At 38.0% G+C, this 24,633-nt stretch overlaps 1 protein-coding gene across 1 annotated transcript in view; it reads left to right on the top strand.

Annotated features, from left to right (window-relative positions):
- Positions 1-20,029, top strand: part of CARS1 (cysteinyl-tRNA synthetase 1) — a gene marked incomplete at both ends in the record, with an annotated part of 35,912 nt that extends 15,883 nt beyond the window's left edge. Inside the window, 13 exons of the mRNA XM_082000342.1 lie at positions 1,390-1,502; positions 2,049-2,177; positions 2,393-2,522; positions 2,846-2,949; positions 3,972-4,069; positions 6,120-6,309; positions 6,821-6,889; positions 9,790-9,871; positions 14,885-14,965; positions 15,341-15,408; positions 16,775-16,834; positions 18,686-18,769; positions 19,895-20,029. Of these exons, the coding sequence (XP_081856468.1) occupies positions 1,390-1,502; positions 2,049-2,177; positions 2,393-2,522; positions 2,846-2,949; positions 3,972-4,069; positions 6,120-6,309; positions 6,821-6,889; positions 9,790-9,871; positions 14,885-14,965; positions 15,341-15,408; positions 16,775-16,834; positions 18,686-18,769; positions 19,895-20,029 (1,343 nt within the window). The remainder of the gene's footprint in view (positions 1-1,389; positions 1,503-2,048; positions 2,178-2,392; positions 2,523-2,845; positions 2,950-3,971; positions 4,070-6,119; positions 6,310-6,820; positions 6,890-9,789; positions 9,872-14,884; positions 14,966-15,340; positions 15,409-16,774; positions 16,835-18,685; positions 18,770-19,894) is intronic.
- Between the last annotated feature and the right edge of the window lie 4,604 nt (positions 20,030-24,633).

Raw genomic sequence — 24,633 nt, 5'->3', positions numbered from 1 at the left:
GGGGGGGGTGGTGGTGGTGGTGAGTTGAGCCATAGCAGAGGAGTAGCTTAAAATGCTCAATAAACCAGACTCATTAGTTATCTGCTCCTAGGGTTGTACAGCTTTAGTAGCAAATCATCCACAAAGTCTATCAGAAGAATATTAAAAGGTTTTTATATAACACTCATACTAGGTGAAATTAGGGCACTCGTACTAGCAATACTGAAACTAGCAATATCTGAGAGGTGCAGCTTAAGATGAATATGATTTTTTTTTCTTCTTAATTCAAGCCCTTATAGCTGAAATCTTCTATGTACATGTGAAATAAAAGGTGCTAGCTTAGACCACCATCTTTGTGGTAACATAAAGGTATCGTTTCCACCATGTAACCAGTCACTTTTGTTGAATTCTTGTGTCCTTTTGCAAATAGGAACTGATACTGAGCAATTAATGTAACTAACAAAGAGTAGGCATACGTCAAGTTATTGCTTGTCAGCTTAGCTGCTTTGACTCATTTGTGATGATTGCTCTTTCCCTGACAGATAATGTAATTTTGACTATTACAGGCAGCAGAAATGCTAAGTTTTGAAAGTCGCAATTAATATAAATAGAAGCATAATACTTTTTATATTCAAAGCACGTAATGTTAGATATTCTAAAAAATTGAGATTGCAGGTATCTCAACCTCTGCATCACAATTAATTGACAAGTTTAACCTTGGCAATTTTGTCTTTAATACATCTTGGATTCTTATGTGGCAGGTGGTATTGTTAACCACATTTAGTCTTGGACAGTACTGCAGAAACGGTACATTCCCTGTGTTTTAAAGATGTCATGAGAGTACCACCTACATGATCATAAGGAGCTAAGAGCAAATAACGCATAACACATCTGTGATGGTAACAAAACAGTAAACATAGCTATTGAACAACTACCAGCCATTCTGTGCAGCAGCTGAGATTAGGGGTAGAAGAAATATCCTATGATCATGTTGTGTGTGCAGATTAAGACAATCCTAGCCTTAATTTTGATCCTTCAAACTTTGGAGAGAATTGATTCTGCAGTCTTACTTGCCTATAAGTATAGGGTTTGTTGTTTCTTTTTCTGTAACTTTGGGCCTGCAGAGAGAATGTAGATGAATCTCTTGTCAAAATTCAGAAAGCGGTACAGCTTCCACTTGTCAGATATTTCCTGCCAGCCAAACAATCAAAAACCCAAAGGATTATCAGGGTTTTTATGAGGAATTTTGAGGGCTGAGTGTTTTTCTTTTCTTTTTAATTTTTTTTTTTAATTCACTTGATGTGAGGTACAGTGAGGCCAAAAATCAATAATGCTGGTGTTTAAATGAAATGATGAAATGTATATATTTACCTTTTTTACCTTCTTTTTTTTTTTTTTTTTTTTTGAAAGGTGACCTGAGCATCTCAGCTGATCGCTTAAATGAGAAGCATTCTCCAAATGATTTTGCGTTGTGGAAATCCTCCAAGCCAGGAGAGCCCTCATGGGAGTCTCCATGGGGAAAGGTACGGACATTATAATCAAGATCAAGATCTTCTACATCTTATTAAATAGCATGTTACACAAATACTTTGCCTCACCTCATATTAATAATGTATAGATTATGGGGAACTTGTATTCAATAGTAGATTATGCTATGTTCATTTAATAATTCAGAATGTGTATCATTCTGTCTGTGTGACACTTTTTAAACAGAAGTCTGCATGCAGGCTCACGATGCTGTTACTGATTGTCCTCTATTTATCTAGAGGCTTTATCTGCAGTAATTCCTATATGCTTTTTTCCCTTGTGATCAGAAGTATTAATGTAACTTTTAAAAGAATAATAAGCAGGATAATCAAAGCATCACAGATGCATATGCCGTGTTTGATCTTTAAATCCAACAGTATACTTTTATGAAGCTGAGACTGAGAATCTTTTTTTTCTTGATAACACTGTATCTCATTTCCTCAGGTGTGTAATTGCTTAGGGGCAGACCAATGAGGGAATGATACATAGGCAGAAGAGGAAGATAATTAACTAGTAGCCAAATAATTTCTTTTTATTAACAGGGTCGTCCAGGTTGGCACATTGAATGTTCTGCGATGGCTGGATCCATTCTAGGAGAGTCGATGGATATTCATGGAGGAGGGTTTGATCTCCGATTTCCCCACCATGACAATGAACTGGCACAATCTGAGGTGAATGAACTGGCCTTCAGTTTCTGCAGTGAAATAACTGACATGGTTTGCTTTGACTGCAACTTACACAAATCCATCAATTAATTTTTAAAACTTTACGTGTGTTTTGTATAAGCATAACTTTTTGTTCTCAGGATTTTGTTCTTAAATTATCCTACTTCATGGTATTTATGTAAACAGTGTTGGATCTTTGGGATTTTTTGTTTCCGCTGCAGGCATACTTTGAAAACGATCACTGGGTTCGGTATTTTCTGCATACTGGCCACTTAACAATTGCTGGCTGTAAAATGTCCAAATCTTTGAAGAATTTCATTACCATAAAAGATGCATTGAAGAAACATACAGGTAAAAATTACTTTGGAATTTGAATGCTTTTGATGTACTCTGAGTGGTGACTGTGGTAATTTTTGTTGTTCAGGTACATAATGGAGTTTCCAAAAATGGCTAACTTCAGGTGTCTGTCTTCTTCGCTCACTTTAGAACAGCTTCCTTGTTCTTCTGTTCCTTGTCGGTATTATCTGTATGGATAATGGTGTTCTTCCTTTTTTGATAGATGTATTGATAGTAAGAATATTAAAAATTATGTTCTTAGCCACTGCCGTATTGGAGGCCATAATAATGCTTCAGATTATTATTTTTTTCCTTGTTTATTTTGAAACTTGTAATAGCACGACAATTACGGTTGGCTTTCCTCATGCATTCTTGGAAGGATACACTGGATTATTCAAACAATACCATGGAGTCGGCTATTCAGTATGAGAAGTTTATGAATGTAAGTAAGTTTTCTGTTCCTCCTCCAGCTCTCTAAGCTTTGTGTGTCATATATGTTTCAAGGAATAGAACCCAATGATAAATAGGCCATATCCACAGGCTAAGTTTGCCTTCTGAATTCATCAGGTGGGATGTCACAATATTCATTTATCTATCATTGAAGATTCAAGTCATGTAAATTCCACTGAGAGCTACATTACTCTCCAGCCGGGCACTCTCTCCAAGTTTTGACATCTCTGAGCAGGTTGGCACTTAACATGCAAGATTAATTTCTCAGTTTAGCTTGCTTATAGGACTTGGTCCAACAGACACTCTCATGTCTACCAGCTCAGACTTTACACAAATATAGCCAAAGGGGAAGAGGGAGTATCATTCTGACCTTGCCGCCTCACCACATACACCGAGCATTTGCCTGTATGCCTTGTGGGCATATGTGAGGGGTCAGGCATAGTTCCTTTCCCTGCTTAGTTTGGAGCTGTGACTTAAACCCACATTTCCCACAAGGAGGCTGTACGGCATTTTGAGGTTGTTGATTTTGATCTCTCCAGCTGAAGCTATTCTGCTTTTTAAGAAAAATGTTTGGTTTGGGCCGCAGAATAATTGAAAGTGACTTTTCACCAGGCTGGATAAGCTGGATGCCCACATGAAATAGGCCCTCACTATAAAGCTATTTTTATTCTTCAGCTTCCATTGCTAGCAACGCATTTAAAAATCTGCTATGAGAACTCTTGTCTAAACTTTTTTAAAATGGTTTTGTATTTGAGCAGCTTGGTGTTAGAGTATGGTAGTGTATCATGCAGTGGCAGAGCCAAGAGATAGAACTAAATTACAGTCCAACTGTGATTTACAGAGTTACGCAAAATATGTGGGTTTCCTTGTTTTGACAGACACTCAGTAGATCCTGGCTGAAACAGTGTGGAAACCGTAAACTTTAGGAGGCTAATTAAGAAACAATGTCTTTTCATAGTAAAGATTGGTTGTGTCTAATTTAAACTGATTTTTAGCTATATTCTTCTTTTATAGGAATTCTTTTTAAATGTGAAGGATATTCTTCGAGCTCCCATTGATATGACAGGCCAGTTTCAGAAATGGGAAAATCAGGAAGCAGAGCTGAACAAAAAGTGAGTGGAGCATTCCTACTTCTCTGTGAATAGCCATTGTGTAGCTATATGCTTAATTTTATTTTTTTGTCCTTGCAAAATGACTTCCTATGTATATAGTGATATTTATAAGTCTGTAGTGTTTCCACCGAGTACGCCATCTCTACACAAGCTAGTGAATTTAATCTTGCAACAGCTTTATGAAGTATAGATTAAATTGTTAATTTCGCTTTCATTTATGTTAAGTACACTGGCATGCCTCATCGCCCTGTTTGTGAAGGGAAAGATAACTTTTTTATTAGGTAGTTGTCATTTTCTTCACTGCTTGAAATGCTGTCCTTCTATCTGAGAAGTGACCAATAATTCAGAGTGTTTACATCTGGAAAAACAGTATTTTACACATTTTGATGTGCAGTGAGCCACCCGAGACAAATAGAAGGTAAATGACCTGACAAAGCACAGATCAGAGTGCCAATGTTGGAAAATTTGCAATTGAGAGAGTAATACCAATATTGCAGTCTTTCACTTCTGTAACAAAACTATCATCATTGCTTGTAATACAAACTTCCTATGTGACTTCTATTATGAGCGAAATTTAAAATAGAAGCATCTTATGTTGCAGTACTAAAATTGCTCCTAGTTCAGTTTACTGTTGTGGACAGAGATGTTGACTATCGAAGGACCAAGTGCAGATGCTTCTATTTAGTGATGTCCTCTGAAAATTTCATCTTCAACTTGAGGTTGGTAGAGATAACCCTTTTATAAAAAAAGAGTGAAGATAGTAACTAATAGAGAGGTCAAAAGAAAGGGACAAAGGAGCGGGAGGAACAGAAGATTTGCTTAATGGGTATTTGTTTTTGTCTCCTTTCCCTACCACTTCTCATTCTCTTTTCTCTGGGAAAGGTATGTTGTTTGAAACAGTAGTACCCCTCGTGTGATGAAATGATTCTTAATATACTGTATTACTTATTATGCCTATTCATGAACATTACAAAGTGTTGTGGTTTAACCCCAGCTGGCAACTCAGCCCCATACAGCCACTCGCTCACTCCCCCTCAGTGGGATGGGGGAGAGAATTGGAAGGGCAAAAGTCAGAAAACTCGTGGGTCAAGACAAAGACAGTTTAATAAAAAAAGCAAAAGCCGTGCAAGCAAGCAAAGCAAAACAAGGAATTCATTCACCACTTCCCATCGGCAGGCAGGTGGTCAGCCACCTCCAGGAAAGCAGGGCTCCATCACGTGTGGTGGTTACTTGGGAAGACAAAACACCATCATTCTGAGCATCTCCCCCTTTCCTTCTTCTTCCCCCAGCTTTATATGCTGGTATGGAATATCCCTTTGGCCAGCTTGTGTCAGCTGTCCCAGCTGTGTCCCCTCCCAACTTCTTGTGCACCCCCAGCCTACTTGCTGGTGGCATGGTGTGAGGAGCAGAAAAGGCCTTGACTCTGTGTAAGCACTGCTCACCAATAAGGAAAGCATCCCTGTGTTACCAACACTGTTTTCAGCACAAATCCAAAACATAGCCCCATACTAGCTACTATGAAGAAAATTAACTCTGTCTCAGCCAAACCCAGCACACAAAGGTTTACATGAATTTATTCCTTGTATCTGCTTGTAACAGCTTCATAACACTTTACTTTGCTGTAAGTTAACTTCCAAATTGGTGCTTCTTGCTGGAAAGATACTAAATAGAATATTTGGCTGGTACATGGGGATAGGAGAGCAATGCTGAAAAAAAGAGATACTAAACACAAGAAGGTACTAAATAAGCAATTTATACTGCTTTTAAAAACTGGTATGAAAAGGTCAGTTGCTGAAAAAGTGTTAGATGTAATTTGTTTGGATAGTTGTTGCCAATTAGATTGTCCTGCCTGCCTTTGTCCATAGCAGCAAAACATCATCATTGTGATAACGCCTTTTTCTTGCTCATCTGTTTTTCCTTCAAATATAAACTATGACCAACAGCAGATTATCTCATGTTTAGGTCCCCTTACTCTTCTAACAGAAGTTCTTCAGAGTAGGTTGCAGATACTTTTGACATCAACAGTAAAAAAAAATGTTTTTCTTCTTAGTTTTTACGACAAGAAGGCAGCAATTCATGAAGCGCTGTGTGACAATATTGACACTCGCTCTGTCTTAGAAGAAATGCGTTCGTTAGTCAGTCAGAGTAACTCCTATATTGCTGCAAAGAAATCTTCCAGACAAATGCCAAACAGACTTCTTTTAGAAAACATCAGTTCCTATCTCACTCAAATGCTAAAGGTATGTAATAGCAAGTAGTAATGTTGCTGTTGCACTGTGCAGTTGTAACTGTTGTATTTTTCAAGTATGTAGGGGTCTGTACAGTCTTTGTTTAAATCCTGTAGGAAACCAGGGATCTTCCACACACACACCCAACTAAAACAACCTCAAACTGCAGTGTGTGCTGCAGCAGGAACAGTTTGAAGTCCTTTGTGTTACTTTATAATTTCAGCTAATGTTTTCTTGAATAGTGGAGAACCCCTAACATATGCAAGGAAAATTAGACAGCAGAAAAAATATGAAGTCAGAATATCAAATCTGACAGCTTTAAACCTAAATCTGAAAGCCAGTGCTTAGTATGCTGTATCAATTAACATCATCTTATTAGAGCAGTGAATTGTGGGGTTAAATGAGAACTAGATGGCATCAAAACCCTAGTACATGTGCTTTTGCTTAGTTTTCACATACCTGTGACTTGATGTACACAATTTTTTCTTTTTTTCTTTTTTCTTTTTTTTTTTCCCTTGACCAGATTTTTGGTGCCATAGAAAGTGATGATGCAATTGGTTTTCCTGTTGGAGGGAATAGTCAAAACATAAATGTAAGTGAAGGACAAAGTATGCTATACAAAATGACTCTGTGTCCTTTGAAAGCTTGGGTTAGATAAAGTGATTACATTACTAATATGTAGCCGAATTACATTCTTTCTGCTTTTAACACTTGAATCTGAAGTAATTAACTGGCTTAGGAAGCAGGATTTTTCTTTTATGACGGTTGGGGTTTTGTTATAGGTTTGTTTGACTTAATGACAGACAAATTATATAGCAACCAGAAAAAGAATTATCTTGTCTTCTGAATGATGAGTCTGTTTAAGAAACCACATGTTAACTACAGACAGCACATGCTGCAGTCTAAAGACTCATTACGAGTATTTGTAAGTTAAGTAGTTTTAAAAATATAATTATACTGATTAAACTTCCTTGTGGTACACCAAAAACCAGCCCGGAGGCAGCTGGAGTTTTATCCACATTTCAATCTCTTTTTCTGATCTCATTTGTAGCCACAGTTTTTATCTGGCTTTTGAAGGTTGTTTTGCTTTGGTCACACAGCAGTTCCACTGTGATGCAGAATATTTCTGGAAATACTTGGGACATACCTGATGAAAGTGCTGATGAGCCCTGTAAAAACAGTAATGTTTTGAGGTGCAGGAAGGAGAAATAACTCTATATGAAAGCTATCAACTTTGCTGTCTTTGTTCATGCGAAAAATTTGACATGGACAAATCAGTGCTGTTTTTCAAGTATTTTTCTGGCATTCAAAGGTGTAACCATATGTTTTTCTGTTCCTTCTTAGAAGGAATAATTAAAACATTTGTGGTATAACAAAAAAGCCAAACTTTTTATTCATCAAAGGAAGAGGAAGGCTTGCTTGTGGTTGAAGAATGTGAATGAACACTCATCTGATAATTGCCCATGCAAATACTTACATTACTGTGCTGTGGAAGTCTCTAGTAATGGTATAACAAGAATAATAAGGAAGATGCTCAGTATTCCATACCAAAACCCATCAACAGTGAATTTTAATTTGTCTCTGAATTATTTTGAATTTCAGAAGAAAGACAGCACCTTAACAGTTAATGTTTTTAGGGAAAATTAAAATTAAATTTGTATTTAGCACTTAATGGGGTGGTTTACAGGCAATGCTTACAACAGACATGCTTTACGGAAGGATTGGCAATAGCTTGTAACAAGAAGCTAAGCCCTTTTCACTTCTTTAAAGTAACGTTGCCAAGAGTAGTAGAGTCAGAAGAATCTTGTGCAGAAAGAATCCTGTCCTAACTCCTGTCAGCATGCTTGTCAGAAGAATCATGATAACACCTGTTACACACAGGTTTCTTCAGGAAGAAAGTTCTGTTTTTATCACCTAAGACATTACTGGTTTTAAGCATTATAATGCAAAGATGCATAATATATCACAAATGTTTTGGCTGTTCCATTAAATATTATACTTTCTTTCAGTCTGCCATGCAGATACTTATTTTTCTTAGCAAAAGTTATCAGGTGAACATTCAGAATTGGAAAACTTCTCATTAATTACAGAAGGCTGTGGATCAAGCCTATTGTTTCTTTGTCTGAATTGGAGATGGAGGAACCAATAAAGTCATTATCTCCAAAAAAGGCATAATTCTCTTCAAAAGCTCTGAAAGAACAACTAGCTTAATTACTGTGGTTCAGTAATTTACTTGAAAGGGGATAGAAGAGATTTGAAGTCAGAAAACCTCAGATTCCATAGTCTCCAAATGAATTAAGCGTTGCTGTCAGGTTAGTTATCTGGAAATAAAAATCTTTCATCTTTAAATGTCTCATAAGGTAGTGACAGTGCATGCTTTCCTGATGCCACTTCTTTTGCATGTTAAGCTAGTTTCAGTGTAGAGGTGCTAGTGGAGATGTGACTGTTGCTCACTTTCCAGAATCTGTTCTTTCTGCCAACTTGTCACCACAGGTTCCAGTTGTGAAGCTGGAAGCATAGTATTCAGAGTTATGAAAAGTTTTAGCAGAGCCCCTCAGCTCCTTTCATATGGGCATTTTTAGAGCATAACAGACTGTCTTGTCTGTTAATTGCACAGAAATTCGTCGTGGAGGTTTAACAGATGGGAAAGACGTGGACACTGTAGGGGAAACAGAAGTATGCCTTTTTTTTTTCCCCTCTACCCCACCCTCCAGAGTAGTGAAACTTTTAAGTTAAGCAGTCCCTGGGTGCCTGGCTTCTCCTCTTGGGATTCCAGAGAAGTGTTGGCAGACAGCCCTGATCTGTAGTTGTTTTTGTAATTGTCCACTACTGTTCACTAACTGCTTGCTCTTGCTATTCACTACCATTGAGAGCAGGATTCTCAGGACTTTTTCTTTGAGCTTTCATGACCAGCATTTACTTATACCTAAAATAACTCAACAGTAATCTCTCCTCACTTTTTGTGGGGGAGGGAGTCATGTGAGGAAGAGACACAACTGCACTATATTGGAAATAAATTAATTAGCATAAGGTAACATCTGTGGAACAGATTTATGTTCTAATGAAAATAAGTCCTAACATCAGTTTCACCTGGTATTATGTCTGACAAGCAGTTGGACTTAATTAGACAACACAGAACATAATGGGGCAAATTCATCTGGGTGCTGTTTCTATCACTGTGCTGCATTATAGTTAGCTGGACTGTAGCATAACCCTGTGGAACTGATGTATCTGTAACTGAAAGGACACAGAAAAAGGAATGGGGAGAGACACAACTTTTCAAATTGATTTTTATCTGCACAAAAGGAAAATTCACAGCTAATGCAAATGATCATCTCTCCTTTGACAACAGAAGAGCAATGACAATTTTTATTGATGCAGATCTGCTCTGAGGGTTAAGTTCCATCCAACAGCACATAAATATGAAGTGGGTAAGGACATGTTTTATATCTAAATGATGATTAGCTAACTGCAGAAATTGTTATCCTCCAGATTGAATCTACAGTGATGCCATACCTACAAGTTCTTTCTGAGTTCAGAGAAGGAGTGCGACAAATTGCCAGAGAGAAGAAAGGTGAGAGTTCATTTTTGCCTCTATTGTTGCACATGAGACTCTAAGGTGGTAAGAATCAAACTGGGGGTGGGTGATCCAGCTGATACAGTCTTTCTTTGCTTAGAGAATAAAAGTAAGGCATTTTTAAATCAGAGCTGGCTTGAATATTTGCATCTCTGCTACCTGTCTCTTTAATTTGGGGATCTTTTACAGGCAGGTACACTAATTTTCTTTTAATTTCTTAAAGAATCTAGAAGTTCTGGAATGTTGAGGACTAGCTATTGTTTCTCTTGATTAGGGCACTCCCTGCTTTCCAGGTATGAAAGTACCCATGATCTCTTCCTCTAGGGAGCTTGTGTTCTCTTAAAAGTGTAGATTGCTACACAATGATATTGTCTCTGTTTAAAGAGCCTGAGGTGTTCATTCTTATTTGTTAGCATAGTTGGAATTGTAACTCCCCTGATGGTAACGGAGTGCTCTCTTTGGAGAATTCATTTGGGAATTTGCTAGAAGTTGTTTTGGACGCTTCTTTTTTCCCCTCTGAAAAGCTTTGATCATGCTGTGTGTGTTGGCAGCAGAACTATATGGTGTTAAAAAGGTTGTTCCATTAAGCTGTCTTTGATTTTACTGGTTGATTAGTTCCTAATAGAGCTCTTAGTATTTTCTGCTGTTCCTGTGGAATTTTACATGTCTTCAATATGTATTTGATTCTTGTTTTCTTAAAACTTTTTTACACTGAGATTTGTACTTGAAGACAAAATAGGGCATTTTTAATATATAAAACATATAAATAACCCATATGTTATACAGAAATATAAAATTACTTGTAGAGTCTGATTGATAACCTATTCAGCTGGCAAAGATTCTGAACCCTAATTCTGCTACTGTTTTGAGTTCTTCTAAGGACTAATAAGTTTACCTTAAAAGCACAAACCTGTATTTGTTAAAGTGACTACTCGGCTATTACTGTCAAACTCCTATAGGCCTAATTGATGCTGAGAAATAGGTTTCTTAGTTCCAACAGCAAAAATTTTCTGTAACTTGCATTAATTCAAGAAGTTTGTGTGTATATCCTCAGTCAAAAATGTGACCTTTGTTCTTCTAATATTTAACATACTCATTTTATATGAGGCTTTTTTTCCCTCAACTTTCCAATGGTTGAGCTAAACTGATCCTCACTCTTAACAGTGGAAATGCTTCTTGTAGATCACTTAGAACGTACTTAGTGCTAGACTGCTTACTGGCACTTGAGTTTCTTACTTGGAAGGTGTTGATTTTTTTTGCCTGAAATAAATTGGGCAGTAAGAATCTAGTTGCTATTCGGTTGGGATATGGAGCAGTTATAGCGCTCTGCAGTTTGACTAAGGAGGCACCTTTCATTAAAGTATCTGATATATGGAAGCTGAGTGGTGGTTGGGCAGGACCTGCACTGACATACTACTGATTTGTTTCCCTGTACCCATTAAATTCTTGCTTGCAGAAAGTGTTAAATTACTGTAAAAGCTGTTCTGACTAATGGCTAGGGATATTTCCTCTACATGGTTGTAAGTGAAGAGAGTTTCCCTATCATAGCCTGATGCTGGCAGGATGGTGTTAAATATTAATTAACATGATCTGTATGGCTTTAAGTATTCTTAGAGGTTAAATAAAAAGTATGCTGCTTAAAACCTGCAGAGTAATACCAATGTCCCCATACGTATACATAGAACTTTAAAAAATGTATCTTATTACAAAACATTTCACAGAATAGCCATTGTAAAATTATGTTTTCTGGTAAGAAAATGTATATACTCTACAAAAATTTTACCATCATTCAGAATTGCTAACATTCAAACATGTTAATAAAATAAACTCTCTATTTTATAAGCTTATTAGTATGCAAACTGGAGACCTGCACTGATGATTTGCAGTTGAATCTTGACTTAATTTGTGAACATATCTAGCAATGATGGTAAACGGGAAAAGGAAAACACTGTGCTTGCTGTACAAGGGAAATAAATGCAGAAAATGTCTACCAAAGACGTCAATGATTGGTTGGTCAGAGCATCTCTATATTGTGCACCCTGATGTTTTACTAGAGTACTCGACCAACTGCAAAGACCCTGTACGGTTGTCTCTGCAAGGATGCACAGTGGAGCAGATCTGTGCTCTAGTGCAGCCTGTGATGCTTGGGAAGAATACTCATTAGTAGCAAATTGTTATTCAGATGTTCAAACAGGATGTCGTGGTTTAACCCCAGCCGGCAACTAAGCCCCATGCAGCCACTCGCTCACTCCCCCACGGTGGGACAGGGAAGAGTAAGAGTGAGAAAACTCATGGGTCGAGATAAAGACAGTTTAATAGGTAAAGCAAAAGCCGTGCACTCAAGCAAAATAAAACAAGGAATTCATTCACTACTTCCCATCGGCAGGCAGATGTTCAGCCATCTCCAGGAAAACAGGGCTCCATCACACGTGATGCTTACTTGGGAAGACAAATGCCACAACTCTGAACATCCCCCCACCCCTTCCTTCTTCTTCGCCTAGCTTTATACTGAGCATGACGTGGTATGGAATATCCCTTTGGCCAGTTTGGGTTAGCTGTCCTGATTGTGTCCCCTACCAGATTCCTGTGCATCTCTGGCCTTCTCGCTCGCAGGCCAGCATGAAAAGCTGGACAGTCATGAACTGCTTAGCAATAACTGAAAACATCAGTACATTATCAACATTTTTTCACCCCAAATACAAAATATAGCCTCACACTAGCTTCTCTGAAGAAAATTAACTCTATCCCAGCTGAAACCAGGACACAGGAGCAAGTCTCTTCAGTTGTTGTTGGTTACTTACCTCAGGGCATCTGCTTAAATTGACTACCCTGTAGTAAAGGTGTCCATGACCGAGCTTTGCCTGCATGTTCATTTCCAGCTGCTGGTGCTATGTGGTATCTTGCTCTAAGCTGCTTCTAGGACACAGTGGGAAACCCTCTGTCCTCTTCCTAGAATGAGTTGACCAGAACTGAGACAAACTTGTGCACTGTAACCATGCCTGCTCTTGTCTTTTGCTGCCAGTCTTAACATCTAGCACTCTCAAGATGCTTTTTAAGCTCCTCCTTTTCCTCCCCACACAGTGTTCCTATTTGCAACAGCACAACATCTATTTCGCACCCAAGACTCTGGCTTGAAACTCACAGAAAATGTGAAAGGTCTGGGAAATAGTCACAGGCTCATGGAGTGCCTATGGACCATGGTGTTCATGGGAACTGGTGATAAGGCACTATCCCACTGGTTTCCTGATCACCGTCCTGACCGAGGAGAATGGCTTATGTCTTGGGGTAGCCCATAAACAACTTCCTACCCAATCCATAAACATCTTTGCTCTGGAGGTACCACATGCAAAGAACAGGTACATTTCAGCCCTAAGCAGCACGGTGCTGACTCCTCCAGATGACAGAGGATTGGTTGATGTTCTTTCATAAATAATACATGTTTTGTTATACGTTTCTCCTTATTCTCTACCTTGATGGATTTCTTCTTAAACTTTCAATTATTCATTATTTCAGATAAGTAAATATTTATAACTGAGCAGATGCTGTTTTATTGAATAAGCAGCAGGTGTATCTGATATGTTCTTGATATGACACACATAATTCCTTTGCCTAGGTTAGCATCAACACCTTTTAGTGTTAATAGCCAGTGAGGTAATCTTATCCCTTGTTTATCTTAATGGCTTATTTAGAGCTGCATTAAACATGAATGTGGTTCACTGTGTATAACTGCTCTGGATCAAGAAAATAACAACTTAGTTCACAGCAGACAAAAGAGCTTCTATAAACTGCAGTGCGTTCCTGTACAAAGAGAGAGTTGCAGAACACTACCATGCCATGAAATAGGGTGGTTGTTCCTTTTCATGGTATTAGGATAGTCAGTGCTCTGTTCAGTGTCAGCTCTCTGAGGCTCTGAGAATTAGGGAAGAGAAGAAGGCTCAGGGATGGTACTTGTATCTACTGATACATGCAGTGTTCACTACAGTGTCTGGATGGTAGCTTCTACTGCCGGAAGTATTACCTTTGAGACCCCTATTTCTTCTTAGGTTTAACCAGCTGAGAGTTGCTGAAAGGGAGAACACTTGTTTATTATAAGCACATGGTATCATCTAACCCAAGTATCTATCTTGTCACACTTGCTAAGCATTTCTTCCTAAATACAAGACTGTCTATAAAAAATGCTACTGAATTAAGTTCACAGCAGCAGCATGCTGGGTGTTCTTGATGCATTTAGTGTGGCTGACACAATTTCCAATCCAAATAAATATCTTGTGTGAAGATTTATTTTCCCTTAAGACCTGAGAGCATCTATTTGAGCTACATTTTGAATTCTTAACCGTTTTCTGTCATCAAAGGCTCTTTGATAAGTTTGCAAGAAAAAAAAAGTTAGTCATGATGTCCTGATTGCCATCCAGAAAGTCAAATCAAAATTCTCTGTTCTGCTGCTGCTAGCTTGCTTGAAAAAAACAGCTTGGTCAGACTAGGTGGTAAAGAGAACTGTCTGTAGAAACAGAGGATGTTTAGATTACAGTCGCTCTGACAAATGTATGTGTAGTTATCAAACCAACAAAATCATAGTCCTTCAAAGGTACTGTTAGATGTAGCACAGGATATGTTAATTTGTGATTTTTCTAAAATACGAGTTCTTAACCCTTCTTATTGAAAATCCTACAGCAACCATTAGGATCTTTCTGAGTCGTATAACCTTCCACTATACTCTGGCAAAATCGTTGCATCATTTCGGAATTGCCTTCTGTTTCTCTTAAGTGACGAGGGTATCTTGGAAGAAATTTATGAATTTCAAGCCCCTGCAAAGAAACATACTTCTTCTTTGTGTAGCTGAAAGAAGGTAGAACTTACTGAAAAGGTTTATCACTTTAAAACAAAAGACCTTTCTCTGGCTTGCGTGAGAGAGTGGCAATTTCATAATTGCATTTAAATAACTATGTAGCAGGACAGAAGGATACTTTCACCAAATCTTCCTTCACTAAAAGTATTTTTCATGCTGTGTAGTAATTGAAGTGCTGCAGTTGAGTGATGCTCTTCGAGATGACATCCTTCCTGAACTTGGTGTTCGATTTGAAGATCATGAAGGTACCCAATTATATGTCTTGCAACTTTGTAGGTAGCTGTTTTTATGATCTTACTCTTTTCATAAGAAGTGGGAAAACAACCTGTCAAGATTAATCTGGAATAATCCAACAAACTCAAGGACTGCAAAGCTGTAGCATATCATATTTCTGATGTATGACTATATATTGTAGAACTGTATATTGGAATATATGTATAGAATATAAAAATGTACATTCCAATCTTTTTGTATAACACTTGATTTCTTAGTCACTTTTGAGTAGTTACTCAGTTGTATTTGCATTCAGCTTGCAAAAAGAAGAGTTATCACAGGGTAACTACATTTATCTTTGACTATTCAAGCACTGGAAACTCACTCACCTGTGTTTGCTTCTTTAGGCCTTCCAACCGTGGTTAAATTAGTGGATAAAGACACATTACTGAAAGAAAGAGAAGAAAAGAAAAAGGTTATTTTAAGCATTCTATATTTTTAAAATTTGAAGTAATGTGTAAACTGTGGATACTTCTACATTTCTTTGTTAACTTGTAAGAAAAATCTTAACAGACTAGTGAGCAGGAAAATAACATAAGAGAATTAATACTAAAATTTGAGTGTGTTCAGGAAAAGAATTTTAGAAACAGTCGCTTCCTGAAAATTTTGTATGGGACCTAAAGAATACCTCTAAGGTTTTTATTTCATTGGTTTGTTTAAGATCTTCATATAATTAAGGGATGTCGAGTATTGTATGCATACTGTCTGATCTTTCTAGAAGAGCGATTCCAATGAGAAGCTAATTCAGACTCTTTTGTCTGTACAAATTTAGTTGACATTTTCTATAGAACTAGACTGTATTTATCTGATGTGTGAGAACAAAATGCACTGGCTAAATCTTAATTAATGTAGTATGGATGAGTGAGATATTCAGGGTGTGGGGGCAAGAATTCACATTACTTTATAAAGAGTGTGAATTCTAATTCACATGCACAAAGTCTGTACAGAAACACTCCTTTTGGCGCTTCCTAGCATTAATATTTGTAACATTTAAAAGTAACACTTCATATGTCTGTCTTCAGTTTGAACAAATTCTGTAATGACTAGAAATGCTTGGAAGACTTTCCAACATTTCTCCTTCAATGTAGATGTTTTTTAGAAAAGGGAGAAGTAAAATGTAGTTTCAGCCAATTCCAGATGTTGTCATCAAAAAGACATTTGAAAGCAGTTTGTATATAGCTGCTGGGTGGAACCTGCAGCTAAAGTGCATTTTCCCTGGAAATGGTATTATGTTCAGTACTGGCAGAACCCTTGGAGAATTGATAGGTCTCTCCTTAGCAAGTGCAAGATGAGATTTTAATTTTTTTTAAGTTTTAGAAGTTGGCTAAATTTGGATAGTTGTTTCCCTAGGAACATCAAGGGGTACAACGGCTTCTTGAGAAACTGTAATGTCTTCACAGTTTGAGGCAAGAGCTTAAAATATCAGTGAAATATGGTCTTTTTTTTAAAGTCATTTGCAAAATGTCTTTCCCCATGAAACAGGAAGACCATTTCTCTTGCAGGCTTTTTAGGTATTCTTTTATATGTGTACACTTTGCATGCAAAATCCATTCTGAACAGTTAAAACTGGTTTAACTGTGAATAAAAGCAAATTAAATCAAAGTTGTACAGTGTGAAGTATCAGACAATCCTAATTATAAGGCATGGTGTTTTTGTTGCAGGTCATGCTGCCAGTTCTGTCTGTAATGAGATATCCAGGGCAGCTAGCTGGCTTAGATTTGTAGAAAACAACCAAATGAAGTAGTTAGTTACCTTTTACTCATTAACATTGCCTTTCACAGATTGAAGAAGACAAAAAAAGGAAGAAAGAAGAAGCAGCCAGGAAAAAACAAGAGCAGGAAGTAAGTGTTCAGATCCTTTTAATCTCGTTTTGAAGAAAAGTGTTAGCAACAATAGTCATGTGCAGGAAAGGCTACATTAGAACACAGGCTCTCTGCCTGGCGTTAACGGGGCCTCCATTTATTTATTTTTGTCTACAATTTCCTGCTCAGAATGACTTTGGCTTGCAGTTCAGATATGAATATTCAGCTTCTATTATAGAGAAGCTATCCTTGAAAACACAACTGAAGGCTGCAAAAGCTTCTTAGAAGAACTTGTAGCACTTACTTCAGTCCATGGACAGTATTACTTTATTAATTGCCAAAGTAGTATCTTGAATGCCTGTTAGAGAAGATTTTGCTTGTGTCACTTACTATTTTTTTCCCTTTCCAGTGTCATAGGTATGTGTGAATTTTTTTTTCTCTTTAAGAATCCACCTGTTCCCTATGATTGAACTCTGAAATGTAGTGTTTTGTAAAAACACATTTTATTTCTACAGTTGGAGTTGAGATAGCTCAAAGGTTTATAGCCTTTGATGAGGAGTGGACAGCCAGAGGAGATGTAAGAATAAAAGATTGTTTGCCATGCTGATGACTCCAATAGTACAGGAAATGTGTTTCCAGGTTAAAAGAGGAAGTAAACTTTTAGAGAGCACCATGTACAGAAAGAAAACCAGATAGCATTTATCATCCACAAATTCCAAGTAGCTTTTTGCATTCTTGCAAAAAGGTGATTCCCTTGCATTGGGCATAAATTACTTGGAAAGGATTCTGAGGTGTGCTTGTTTACAGATAAGTGAAAGTTCAGTTTATTTTCAGTTCAGTTGCATCCTGATCCTGCCGTGACCTGTATAGAAACCTGTGCTTGTGTCATGGTTTAGCCCCAGCCCGCAACTAAGCCCCATGCAGCCGCTTGCTCACTCCCCCACGGTGGGACAGGGGAGAGAATCAGAAGAGTAAAAGTGAGGAAACTCATGGTTTAAGATAAAGACAGTTTAATAGGTAAAGCAAAAGCTGCACACGCAAGCAAAGCAAAACAAGAAATTCATTCACTAGTCCCCATGGGCAGGCAGGTGTTCAGCCATCTCCAGGGAAGCAGGGCTCCATCACGCCTAACGGTTTCTTGGGAAGATCAACGCCATCACTCTGAACGTCCCTCCACCCCTTCCTTCTTCTTTGTCCCAGCTTTGTATACTGAGCATGATGTCATATAGTATGGAATCTCTCTTTGGTCAGCTTGGGTCAGCTGTCCCAGCTGTGTCCCCTCCCAACTTCCTGTGCACCCTCAGCCTTCTTGCTAGCAGGCCAGAACGAGAAGCTGGACTGTCCTTGACTACTTAGCAACAACTCAAAACATCAGCACGTTATCAACATTTTCTCATCCCAAATCCAAAACATAGCCTCACACTAGCTTCTGTGAAGAAAATTAACTCTACCCTGGCTGAAACCAGGACAGCTTGTCAGCAGGAAACTGTTGGTAAAGGTGGTTCCCTTTGCAGCATTTTAATTGCTGAAAATTCTTTACTCATAGCAACTATTCACTTTATGTTTACACCTAAGAAACCAAATTAGCAAAAGTCAGATTGCTAAGTTTTTGGAGTATGTAAGTGAGTTATTTTGAGTTCCTGCAGTACATCTATTTTATTAAGCGGTTCTCTAGAGATTTAAAACATTATTTTTTTTTTCCCCAGGACAAGCACAGCTAAGGCTTATTGAGTTGTTCCTCACTGAAAGTTTCTTTTCACATGATAAACAATTGTGAATTAAATGCTCTTTGATTTGCGAATTATAGTCTACTTTTCCTTTTGCATATGTGACAGGTTGTCAGTAATTAACTGTAATGCTAATGCAGTTAATGCATGTTTTATATTACAGGCAGCAAAACTGGCAAAAATGAAGATTCCCCCACATGAAATGTTTAAATCAGAACATGACAAATATTCCATGTTTGATGAAAACGTAAGAGACTTTTCTCTCCCTCCCCAGTTGTACATACTCAATTGTATGTGTACGTAGCTGATTTTGTTCCAAAACCTCCAGGGCAGCGTTATTAACGTAGTGGGAGGAGGGAAGGACAGAAATAAAAGGCAATACATTAATTTTATTCCACATACCTTGCACTGGGGAGCAAGGCTCTCTAACTGTTAGCCATCATTTCAAGGGTATTTTGGTCTGCTCTGGCCCCTTTCATTGCAGAGCAAAATTCCCTGTAGATATTGTGGGTAGGAACATGTATGATGTGTGTTCAGAGATTTATTACCCTTTTGCAAGGCAAGGAATTCACTTGCAAGTACAAACTCCCCAAGTCTGCCAGAACTGATGGAGACAGCCATTTTTTTCAGAGGTGCTGTGCTTCCTTTTTGATTCTGCCCACTGTTTTGCTTTCTCCTGGCAAAGGATCTCTGAAGCTGCTGTACTTTGCTCTTGATTGCTCCCGTTAAGGTTAAAAGGTGTTACTTGAAAAACATAAAGCACTGTTTCTTCAGGACTTGATCCGGGACATTGATCCTGCTTCTGCCTGTCCTCTTTACCAACCAAATTCAGGCCTTGGGGGCAAGAAAGAATGGAGAGTGTAGATACCGGAAAATACCCCTGCAAACCAAGGAGAATGTCGATTAAAAATTCTGATAATACTACTTCATCAAGAAAATTAATTTTTTACTGCTTTTGCTTTAAGCCTTGGATTTAATATGCTGGTATGATTGATAAGCCTTGGATTTAATATGCTGGTATGATTGAAAGTGGTCTCCTAACCATCTGTTTAGGGATTAGCCATTATTCTCTTGACTATAACCATCTAGAAGTTAGTTGTCTAAGCTTCCTTTACTTAGTACAGGACAAAAAAATAAATACACCCTTTGCCCCTTCATGAACTAGGAAGGGAACATACACAAATAGTCCAAGTTAGTTGTCAAACTTCTAGGTGACTAAAATTAGCCAAGATGCACCCCATCCTGACAGCTTGTCATTATGACATTATTACTCTATCTTATTAAAATACTATTCCATAAGGAGCAAAAGCAGTCCAAGAATTTATCTTAAATATTCCATATTCTCCTTTTTTTTTTTTTTTTTTAATTTCAGGGATTTCCCACCCATGATACAGAAGGCAAAGAACTCAGCAAAGGACAAATTAAGAAGCTAAAAAAACTTTATGAAACCCAAGAAAAGCTATACAAGGAGTATCTACAAATGGTTCAGAATGGAAGTGCAAATTGAAAACAACAGGACTGTTCTTTGAGAAGGCGAGCGCTGGGTCCCCACTGAAGAAATGAGCACATAGTGATGCTCAAATTTCTGTTTACACTTTCTATTACGTGCAAAGTAAAAACCCTGTTTACGTGGATTAATAATGTCATCTGGAAAGTCAATAAAAATCCATTCTTAAAAAAAAGGCCAACCTGTAAGATGTTTCTGCGCAACAACAGTAGCAGGTTGAATGGTTGCCAGTTCTATTTGGCAAGGTGCTGCTCAGTCAGCTAATACACATAAGGATTCTTGTTTATTATAGTTGTCCAGGCTTTGTTTAATTTGTCTTGCATACTGATCTCTATCTAAAACCCACTGTAGCTTGCATTCTGGAATATGTCACAGTCAGCAAAATTTACTACTAAATGGGAGCCGAGTAATTTGCCCCACAGTAAGAACAGTATTTTCCAGATGACTTTAGTATCTTTACATAAGCAGGAAAAACTGGGTAGTTCCACTATGATACTTACTCTAGCTGCTGTTACTACAAACTCTCCTAAGTATACCCAGAACACTTTGCATAGTAGAAGCTAACAGTCCCTTTGTTGCAAAAGGGAACAGGTCATCATCTTTGCTCAACCTGCAGTTGCAATCAAGTCGGTAAGTACAAGGCAAATGCACCTGCACTGAACAAACAGGTGGGAAATACATGAAGGACTAATGGTGGAGGGTGGTGTGTTCTTGCAGCTATCCCTCCGAGGAAACAGGAGTGCTGCCAAAGGACCTGATTACCCAAAGTACTCAGTACCTAATTACCTGTTCAGAGCCAAGGGGAATTAAGAGAGGGTTTCTAACTAAGATACAGTTTGTGGATTGGCTTGCAACTAGGCAATACAGCTATACTTGCTCGTTATTCAAGACTGATGTTTTTAACATGACAATTTAACCCTGAGTTAATAATCTTTTTGATGTAGTGTGGTTACATTATGTCTGCAAGGACAGTTCTCTGTTGCCTAATAATGCATTTCACTGGCAGTAGCTACTAATGAACTAAAGTTCATGAAATCCTAAAAAATATCCCACCTACTTCACAACTGCATATAATGGTTAAGTGTCCAGTATGCAGAACTCTACTCATGCAGTATTCTTAGGCCTCGAAGTGACTTGCAGAAGGTCATAGCGTGATACCTCAGTTCTCTCAACTCTTAGGTTCATGCTATAACCACTAGTCTATGTACCTTTCCTTAATTAAGAGTTAAAACATCTTTGCTTTATCTTTATATTTTTATATTTATATCCCTCCTTCTGAGGAATGAACATATTTAGAGTAACAGAACGGTCTAGTAGTTTTTTTCCTAGTTTGTCTGTATTTACCTTTGAAAACATACATAATGTTAAGGTCAGTAAAGCACATGCATCTTGTATGCAGAAAATAAAATCTGTTTTAAAAGTACAAGTTGTATGTGACCTTCGTATAGTGGGAAGAATATAGAGCTTATCTTTACTCCACAGCCATCTTTTTGAAATGTGGTTTACAGAGCTTTTCCTTTAGCTTGCTATTATTAATTTAATTCATTTTTCATTCAGTACTTGATTATTTTGCTAACTTCTAATTAATTTTATAAAGGCATGTTTAAACTACACAGTGATACTCAAAACGGCCAGCCACAGCCACAAGGGCAACTTCTCCATCCTTTGGTCTGAACAGAAGAGGATCAGTTGCATTTTTACACATTCTAGCTTCTAACCCCACTCAACATTATCAGCTTATCGCTTTCTTGCCAGCATGCTCTCCCAAGACACGCGTGCACTCAGGATATCCATGAAGGGATGGGATCTGCCTAGGCTGCAGTCACAAGACGCTACTTCACAGCCAGATACGGTTCTCCTCTTCCAAACTCCCTGTGGTTCCTAGACAGATTCCAGGGCTAATTCTGCAAACTTTACTAGGAATCCTAGACCTGAATCATTTCTAACCACAGCATAGACTTCACTTCCCTGAACAAGAACTGCTTCTGAAGTTGCTACTTAATGTCAAATAGTGACAGAGTAATTTGCTTACAGAAATTATTTTCTAGTGATCCAAGTTAGCGCTTGCTTGAGGCTAGTTGGTATATAACTACGGAGAAGATGCTGTTAATCTCTTGCTGTCCTGGATTCTAGTTTCTTTATGACAGCTCCTTGATAATATCCTGGCTTTCCCTGCCACACACTGCTTTTTCTCTTCCTCCTATGTTTTTAGTAGAACCTCATTCAATTCCATGGTTTATCTACTCCATCAACGTAGAATAATTTTAAACAAAATGCCTTTTTCCTTTCCTAAATGCTTCATTTTGTTTCTGGTACAACTTTCCTTGCATAGGTCTTAAGAGCATTTCAGACTCGCATTCTCCAAAGGTTATCTTCTGTTTTTTCTGTATGCTTCCCACATGCACACACTGCTTCCTCCCTCAGTATTTTTTTTAAAATTCATAGTTAGTCATGTCAGGTAGGGTTCTGTGCTGTATTTACTGCCCCATTAAGGTCATACTCCATCTCCAAAATTATTTAGCTCATGCTTGCCATTTCTGTGTTTTGTCTGATTGTCAATTTGATTGACAGTTTTAAATGAAGGCAATTTGAAAGAATTCTTATCTGAAACATCAGTTCTGCTATAGTCATCATTCTCTTCTGTTACAGCATAACAGCATTCCTGTCTTTGAATTCCCTTTCAATGCAATCAAGAGTCTCCTAAAATCAATGGGATTATTTTCCTAGACATCATAAGGATCAGAGCCTTTGAAATCACCTCCTCTTCCAGCTCACCTTATGTCTTTGGTGATCATTGTTCTTCCCCACAGCCACTTATCCTCCCCTGCTTTTTATAGTGCTTTGCTATCTAGTTCATGCGTTTTCGAAGTTGCCTTCAGGCAAGCTTGTCACTTGACTCCTCCAGCAATAAAGCCCTCAAAAACCTTCCCACACTTGAACTGGTCTTCCTGTTAACAATTTTCCTTTCCTATCTGTTTCAGCTGCCCTTAGAAATCAGCATGGAAAATGTCTGCTTCATGAAGCATCTGTGAATTAGCTGACAGGCCCAAGTATTTTCTATTAAAAAAACAACATCACCACACACACACACAAATTGGCAACTCTTCCTGTGAAGAAGCTGCTAAAATATTTCCCCTTAATACAAAACCAGGAAGTTAATTCATTCTCTCCAAATAAAATCAGAGTAAAATACGTAAGAATAAAATAAAATCCTATCTTGAATTCCTTTTTTTCCAAAAGCAGCAGGGTAATAAAAACAATGACCTTGGCAAAGAGTCAGAAAAATAGACTTGGTCTCCTAGCATTTATATCAAAATCAAGCTCCAGAGCAACTGCAGATCAGTTACTTTTATCCTCTCTATGGCCACAATTTAGCAAAAAGATAAGTGTGCATAGTCTTGGTGAAGGAAAACTTGCTAGCAAACAAAGAATGTTGCAGCCAGGCTTGGATGTTTAAGGTGACCTTTTTGGTGAAGGTGTCCAACTGATCTGTGCCATTGCTGAAACGTACAGCACAGTACATCGTCTTTGGCAATTCATCAAGGTGGCACTTAAGTGAATTCCACTGCATTTGCCTAGTGAGAGTGACCTGGCATCCAGGAGAAGAGAATGCAACAGCAGTGATCTGCATTCAGCACCCTAGTCACCTGTCTCTCTCAGAAAGGAAAAGGGAGAGGATAGACTCCACCGTATTTTCTTTTATTTTAAAATATGCATGTAGCATGCACATGCTCAGGGGAACCAGTCTGGAATGTGATTTTCTAAGCATTATGAAGATACGCATAGCAAAATCTTGGAATTTTTTAATATTTTAAATTTCCTGGAACACAGAGCTTGTGTTGGTCTGTACAACATGCAGCTTTTCATTTCCTACCTAGCAAGGCAAGGTAGAAGTGTGGCGTTTCTTTTTAGTTGCACCCTTGGCTGAAGGCCCAGTTTGGCAGCAGCAAATTTTGTTTCTGTCTTTTGCTCAGAGTGTGCCTTTCAGTCTTTCTAATGTGAATATTCACATTAATGTCAACTGTGACTACTGTTCCGCTAAAGAGAAAAGTTCCTCCATCACTCAGTTTGTTCAGATACTAGTAGAAGAGTCTGTGAATTGTTCAATCTGGTCTTGTTGCCACCAACCTTTTTCAAATACTTTAATGAGTATCTAATTACATTTATGACACCCTCTTTAACTTCTTCATCCTAGTGTTTGTATTTGCTGTCCGCTGTTCCAGGAAGCCACTGATGCATTTTAAATGTGCACATAAGCAAATCTCTGCCACATACAGTAGATACCTTCAGCTTCTTTTTCTACATTTTAAGCTAACATTTTCAGGTGGTGATAGTTGTTGGACCAACTCTTTAATTGTTAGCTCCCTCTTTAATTACACAATTATGGAAAGGAATTTTAACTCCTCTCTGTGATTTTACAGGGCAATTTCTATGCAGGACACTGTACCACATGCATAGTACTTAATATGTCTCTTGAGACAGAATAAATTAAGCAGCACATTAGCTATTTAGTACCAAGAATCCACTTAGCAATGATCAAAGTTCTTCCTCCCCCTCCAGAAAAAGTCATTGACGACCTAAGTCTTATCTCTGAAATTAGGCTG

The sequence above is a fragment of the Phaethon aethereus genome (assembly GCF_964289735.1).
Source record: "Phaethon aethereus genome assembly, chromosome: 5".
Lineage (NCBI taxonomy): Eukaryota > Metazoa > Chordata > Aves > Phaethontiformes > Phaethontidae > Phaethon > Phaethon aethereus.
The sequence above is the reverse complement of the archived record's forward strand: the minus strand, read 5'-3'. Positions and strand labels throughout refer to the sequence as shown.